Below are 7,520 nucleotides of genomic sequence, written 5' to 3'. Positions count from 1 at the left end.
CAGGTCATTGGAGGTGCTCACATCTCTTTGGGACCCATCTTCTAATCAGCCAGCCTATCAGATGATGCCTTTTAGACTTCAGAGAAAGGATAAATCCCAAAGCACTAGTCATTTTTCGTGTGACATTAGTCTTTTATTCTACAACTGTTAAAAACGTGCTCCACAACTTAATGCATAGACAGCCAACTACAGAATTAATGCTTCCTATTTTCAGTTTTTTCACATGGATTCGTGATGTTACGTCAACAGCTAGTACTTGTCTTTGGAATATCACTAGCTAGTGATGTATGTGCACTTAGAACGTGTTATTCAGAAGCCCAAGTTTCCCTATATTATTTCTGCAACCTCACAGATATTCCACTTGTTCCAAAGGATACAGTGAAGCTTTTGCTAACTTTCAACTATATCAGACAAGTGACTGCAACTTCGTTTCCACTGCTGGAGGACTTGTTGTTGTTGGAAATTGGAACACAATACGTCTATCCTGTTACCATAGGAAAAGGAGCTTTCAGGAACCTGCCAAACCTTCGTGTCTTAGACTTGGGATTCAATAAGATTCTTCAACTGCATCTCGATGCTTTTGTGGGCTTGCAGAGTCTGACTGTACTCCGTCTGTTTCAGAACTACCTAGGAGATTCCATTCTCGAGGAACGTTACTTTCAAGATTTGATCTCGTTAGAAGAATTGGATCTTTCAGGGAACCAAATCACAAAACTTCAGCCTCATCCCTTATTTTATAATCTAACACTCTTGAAAACTGTGAACCTGAAATTCAACAAGATATCCAACCTGTGTGAAAGCAATCTTACCAGCTTCCGAGAAAAACACTTTTTATTTTTTAGCCTCAGTTCTAATGATTTGTATAAGACAGATGAAATGGCCTGGGCCAAATGCCCAAATCCTTTCAGAAATATTACATTTAACCTGCTAGACCTTAGTGACAATGGCTGGAGCACAGAGAAAGTCCAATATTTCTGTGCAGCTATTAAGGGGACTCAAATTAGTTCTTTAATATTTAGCTCTCATACAATGGGTTCAGGATTTGGCTTTAATAACTTAAAAAATCCAGATAACGATACGTTTGCAGGACTAGCAAGAAGTGATCTTCGTTTGCTTGATATTTCAAATGGTTACATTTTCTCTCTCAATTCTTTAATCTTTCAAAGCCTTGGTAATTTGGAATTGCTGAACCTTTTCAAAAACAAGATCAATCAAATCCAAAGGCAAGCATTTTTTGGCTTGGGAAATGTAAAAACTCTCAATCTCTCACGTAATCTTTTAGGCGAGTTGTACGATTATACTTTTGAGGGTCTACGTAGTGTAATGTATATTGATTTACAGCAAAATCATATCGGGATGATTGGTGGAAAATCATTCAGTAACTTACTAAGTCTGAAAATAATTGATCTCCGCGACAACGCCATTAAAAAACTCCCTTCCTTTCCACATCTGACCTCTGCCTTTTTAGGTGACAATAAGATAATGTCTGTAGATGGCATAGACATCACAGCAACACACCTTGACTTAGAAAGAAATTGGTTGGCAAACCTGGGTGACCTGTATATTCTTTTCCAGGTTCCAAATGTGCAGTATATCTTCTTAAAACAGAATCGCTTCTCTTACTGTGTGAAAAGTGATAATGTTATAGAAAACAATCAGTTAATCTATATGGATCTAGGTGAAAATATGTTACAGCTTGTGTGGGAGAGAGATTTATGTTTGGATGTGTTTAGGGCACTGTCCAAACTTCAGGTTCTACACCTGAATAACAACTACCTTAGTGCCCTTCCACAGGAGATTTTTAGAGGTCTAACATCTCTAAAAAGACTTAATCTAGCTTCCAACCTATTGTTTCATCTTTCTCCTGGGCTTTTTCCACAAAGCCTAACAAACCTAAACTTATCTGGAAACCAGCTTTTTTCCCCTGAGCCTGAAGTCTTTATGACTTTGAGTATTCTGGATATAACACATAATAAGTATGTCTGTGATTGTACTTTAAAGAGTCTACTAGTGTGGCTAAATGAAACCAATGTAACCCTAGCTGGCTCAGAATCTGACAGGTATTGTGTATACCCACCTGCATTTGCAGGGGTACCACTGTCATCTCTGACATACGATGACTGCGATGAAGATGATCTCCAGCAGATGCTCAGATTCTCAGTATTCATCTTCACCTCTGTCACTCTTCTAATGTTTCTTATGGCAGTCATCATTTTTACTCGCTTTCGGGGGATTTGTTTTATCTGGTATAAAACTGTCACCAAAAAAATGATAGACAGCCATCCACAAGCAGCAGATAAAAGTGAATACAGATATGACGCGTATTTGTGCTACAGCAAAAAGGACTTTGAATGGGTCCAGAATTCTTTGCTAAAGCGACTGGATTCACAGTATTTTGATCAAAACAGATTTACCTTGTGCTTTGAAGAAAGAGATTTCTTGCCTGGGGAAGAACATATCAACAATATTCGTGATGCCATTTGGAACAGCAGGAAAACAATTTGCATTGTGACCAGGCAGTTTCTCAAAGATGGGTGGTGTGTGGAAGCCTTTAATTTGGCCCAAAGCAGGTACTTTTGTGATCTGAAAGATGTCCTCATTATGGTAGTGGTTGGATCACTTTCTCAATATCAACTGATGAAACACAAACCAATTCGAAACTTCTTACAAAGGAGTCGATATTTGCGATGGCCTGAAGACTATCAAGATGTAGACTGGTTTTTAAATAATCTTTCTTGCCAAATTCTGAAGGAAAAAAAAGTGCGAAGAAAAGCCAGTAGTGTAGAGCTGCAGACTGTAGCAACTCATTGATAGCGTATGGGTTGCTGGCTTTCTAAATACCCCATTTCCAAGCTGTGCCATGGCAGGAATAAATGGAAGTTTATTATTTCCTTGAAAAAGCAGGTAGAAAGATAACTATTTTAGTGTAAATCCTACTAAACATGAAAACAGCTTGAAAGCAACCAGCAAATACATGACAGTGCAATTATTTTATGGATTATGACACACATTTTCAGAATAATTAAATGAATCACAGATGCTTCATATTTTGGTTGCTCAGCTTCAGACACTTTAGTCCTGATTTTCAGAGGACTACTTACTTACAGGTCTGTTTCAGTTAGAGAAGGATGCCCATGGTTGGTTTTTTTTTTAAAGAAGAGCCCACCATACTCTACGGGAGTAACCAAGTATGCTTACATGTATGGCCTAGCCGGACCATCAGTTCATGGATTACTTACTCCTGTGCTTTTTGAACTCTATAACTTTTCATACTCTGTTTCAAAGTAGAATCAGTGTTTTGCACCTTTATGCTTCAAATTGCTGTAGCACAGCTTTCATTTATTTGTTTTCCACTCAATTAGCCTCAGCTTTTCAACTGGAATGTACAAACTTTGAACTTTATTCACCCCCTTCCCCTCCACGGCTTCTCTGCTTGGTGGTAAAACTGCAGTCGTTGGTCTACTTCATTGGCTGCTTTTTCAGCCTGGGCTTTTCAGTTAGGCTGCCTCCTGACCTGCAGAGAGGAACAGGTGTATCCCCTTCGGATCTGAAGCAAGCCTGGGCCTGAAAAGTGAACAAGAAACTACCTCAGCAGCCGTGTGGACTGCGTCACACCAGTGACGTGGCCGATAGCCCAGTGAATGCCAGGCAGCGTTCGCATGCTGGGAGTGGAAAGTGCTGGCAACTGGTGTGTAATTTGGGCTGTTCTCTGTACAGCTTGTGTCCTGATCAATTCTCAGGTGGTTTTCTGCTTCTATTGAAATGTTTTTCTGGAGTTGTTAATGCCTGGTACTCTCTTACCTCCCTAATCATTTTACCACTGCTTATTCAGGTACGTGTCTTGAGGGGGTTGTTCAGGGTCATTTTAATAAAAGTCTGACTCAGTCTTCACTGTTACAGAACCTGCACTTATTATTTCGACGGTGACATCCCCTTGAGTGTACTGCTCATCTCGGTTTATAAATTTATTCAGCAAAAGCTTACCAAAATAATTTCAGTATGGCCTTGGCGAGTTTTTCGCTGTAGTGAGGAAGCAGGAATGGGAGGTTTTATAAGGTGTCAGTCTTGACCTTACAAATACTACCATCTTATTTTGATGGAGGTGAAAAAGTGCAAATGCAGTTGTTTGAATACAGCTGTGCCTGTGGATGATCCAATCCACTCTCAGTGCACCAGTGTACAGGATTTCTATTGATAAAGTTACTGCGGTAAAACACGACTTAATTCTCAATCGGTGCAGTCGTTCAGGAACAGAAAAGGGCTAAACCTCGGAAAATGTTCCAGGCGGCATGGAGCCGGGGGTGGGGGGGTGGATGAGGCAAGGTCCCGGGCTGTGCTGATGGAGCCCTGGGTGTCGCTGTCGGCTCGGGTAACAGCCAGGGGCTTCCCAAACTCCTCCCGCTTCCCCCCCGCCACGGCAGCTGCTGGCGTTAGGGACACAACGCTGCTGCGGAGTGGGGGGATCTGGAAAAGAACCAGCAGCCTCGGCTTCCCAGAGCCCCCACGGGCTGTCAGGAAAGCCACCACCTGCCTTTCAGCTCTCTGGATTTCTTACATTTCTCTGGAAACGTCCAACCTTTTTGCCTCCCCCTCCCGCCCCCCCCCCAACCAGTGCAAATATTTGTAGGCATCCTTTAAAGTCAGAGGTTATACCAGGGAGTATTTCACATTAAAAACCACTGACAGGTAGCCAAAGCAGGAATGAAGCTCTACAATGAAGATCATGTGCAGGTCTAGGCTGTTAGCCTGTGGATCTGTACACAGTGTAAGAGATGGGAATTTTAAAAGCATGCTTAAGAAATTATATTTGAATGAATGCCACAAAATATTTTTGATCAAGTGTTGAGAGCCCTCTCCAGTTGGGACCTTATTGTGTGCCTACAAGACATTCCTATCACTTCAGATACTTAAAACTTACTACACCTAACCTATGTATGCAGAACAAGTAGATACAGGGATTATTGAGATGGCTTTAACCAAGGCTTCTCGATTTTGTTTTAAACGCTTCAGTGTACCTCATGCTTATGCCACCAGTGGGGGGTGGCTACATGAAACTTGCATTTACTTCATTCTTTGAAAAGGTCTGACTTTTTACCTCAAGGTTTTAATAAAATCTTTGGATGAAATTTCATTGTCTGCCTCTATATTTATATACCATTTTTGAAACTTCAAGAGATCAAACCTGTGTCAGGAGCAGCTGGGAAAACTTCTTTCTACCACATCTTGGAAACACAGAAACAGCCCCCATCTGTTTCTTGCAAATTCTATTGCAAGAGGTCTACAAAAGGCAGTGAAAAGATTTTTTGGAGAACATGTTACTGAACCATTCCTGATGGTGAAGTGGTTTGCAGGCTTATGAATAACTGTAGTGTCAAATTTTAAAGAGATCGAAATAACTTTCTTTTTTACTCACTGTGAAACCACTCCAAGCCTGAGACTCTCAGTCTTCTCAGTTGGTACACTCTGTCCTATACAATGAAAAATTGACTTCAAACAGATCACAGGACCCTGATCATCACCTCTGTAGAGTCACCTCTTCTTAAATGACAAAGCCTGGGGAACTGTCGAGAAAGGGCTGGGTGCAGACTTTATACTCCTTTGCTCAGCAGGAACCACAAAAGCATCCTGTACAAAAATGGAGAATGACTATTCTTGATGAATTAAGGCCATAAATTGAGACTCAACCTCATAACTATTGATCAGATTCCCTTCAGGCTCACTGGGAACATTACTGCTCTATTAGAATTTTATGGCTCTTCAGTTAAGGATACTCTCATCAGTTTTACTCACCTTCCTCAGTGAAAGACATTAACTTGTTGGAGAGTGTCCAGAATAGGGTGTGAAGTGTGACACTGGCTCTAAAGCGAGCTATTAAGACGGAAGCTGGTAAATTTCTTTGCAGTAGCAGCACAGGGAATATTCAGAGGACAGTGACTCAGTGCCACATGGTATCAGCTCAGATATTTAATAGTAAAAGCCTACCCCCACCATTGCAACATATATTATAAACATTAACCGGTCAAGCAGGTAGTGGTGTTCAACAGCAACGGCTAGCCGTCCTGTCAGAGCCCAAAGACTGAATGGCCTCCTACTCAAAATCAAGGGGCTCAGGAGCAGAACTCAGATTCTACAAACATATGCCAATGGAGGGTAACAGAAGGCAACAACAATATGCCCACACATTATTTACATTTCACATTATTTTTATTTCACATACAGGGAAACCAGGCTTCTCTTCTCCCTCCCATCTGACATGCATCTGAGTCTCAGCACAGAGTTGTCCAATTATGCTTGCTAATGCCAATTGCTAATCCCTCCTCAGAAAGACTGTTCAACGTGGTGGTAGAGCTATCACCTTGTTAATTTACAGTTATTATCCATCATTGCTCCCACTTCAATAGCTGTATTACCTCTGTGGAGAACACTAGCGTAGATCAGATACAGAGAGTTCAATCTCTTGAGTGTGACACTCCTACACACGTTGCTCAGAATCACTCTGCCTTTCATTTACTTATGTCACATCATTAACTCAGCTCATTTGCAAACTTCTGGATCTTTTTCAGCATGACAGCTCTCCTACTTCTCGCTGCCAGAGACCATCTGGGTTTCAGATTATTGGATCCCACCTTCTCAATTTCATGTGGTGCTGATTATTTTACAACAGCTTTAACAGGTTCTCTTCTTGCTGGAACTGTGAATAGCAACAGTCCAGTTAAATCACAAAGCGAGGCCCATACCTAGCAAAATACTTGCAGATGAAGAGCAATACACAACTGAGTGGCAAGAGTGAGTGGTGAAGACCCTGCAAATGGAACAGAAGCAAAACATGTGAATCTTTGGGAGATCAGAAAGTTAGGAAGGGTACACATGGCAGTCTAAGAATCTTGCCATTGAAAGGGGACTTGGGTTCCATGAGAAGTGGAAACCTGAAGCAAGCAAAGACAGACAAGGAAAAAGATACATCTTTAGGGTCTGACTCTACAAACATGATCGAATATAATGTCCTAGTACAGGAAGCAGATTAATTTAAAATAGGACTAGCACCAGTGAATATTTGCAAGGTTTCTGTGCACTATGCAGTACTGCCAACAGCAAGCATGCAGTTTTGTGAAATAAGGCTTTCAAAATCAGAAGACTGGTGTAAAAAATCCAAAAGATTAGAAAAGAACTATAAATGTCTCATATTTTACCCTATAAGACCACACTTTCACACTTTCTCCATGATCACAAGAAGATGAATATTCGTGCAGTCCGTGAATACAAGAGCCAAGGCTTTAAGAAATAATCCAGGTATTTCAGGACTTCTGCTTAACTGTGAAGTACAGCTACATTACTCAGGCCTTGAACAAAGAATAACTTTAGGAAGACGGTGAAAAAAAGACAGGCTGGCCTTTCTTTATGGCTTCTTCCCAGCCCCCTTTGGGTGGTGGTTCTTACATCACATATGTGTAGTTTTTGCTGATAAATAGGATCAGCAAAACTACAGCCTTGATTGCAATGAAATAACCTGAAGGAAAAGT

General features: G+C 41.1%; 1 protein-coding gene across 1 annotated transcript; it reads left to right on the top strand.

The window, feature by feature from the left end:
• Nucleotides 1–234: 234 nt before the first annotated feature.
• TLR5 (toll like receptor 5) lies at nt 235–7,285 on the top strand. Its single transcript, XM_009978079.2, has 2 exons — nt 235–2,799; nt 7,199–7,285. The coding sequence occupies exons 1-2, from the start codon at nt 235–237 to the stop codon at nt 7,283–7,285; spliced, it is 2,652 nt and encodes an 883-aa protein (XP_009976381.2).
• The last annotated feature ends 235 nt before the right edge of the window (nt 7,286–7,520 follow it).

Source organism: Tauraco erythrolophus, chromosome 2 (assembly GCF_009769465.1).
Source record: "Tauraco erythrolophus isolate bTauEry1 chromosome 2, bTauEry1.pri, whole genome shotgun sequence".
Taxonomy (NCBI): domain Eukaryota; kingdom Metazoa; phylum Chordata; class Aves; order Musophagiformes; family Musophagidae; genus Tauraco; species Tauraco erythrolophus.
The sequence above is the reverse complement of the archived record's forward strand: the minus strand, read 5'-3'. Positions and strand labels throughout refer to the sequence as shown.

Bases quoted from the DNA above. Each gene is read 5' to 3' on its own strand.
- TLR5 (XM_009978079.2), top strand. From the start codon at position 235: ATGTTACGTCAACAGCTAGTACTTGTCTTTGGAATATCACTAGCTAGT. The intron at 2,800-7,198 runs GCAACTCATTGA...TTACCCTATAAG, and splicing joins GTGTAGAGCTGCAGACTGTA to ACCACACTTTCACACTTTCT.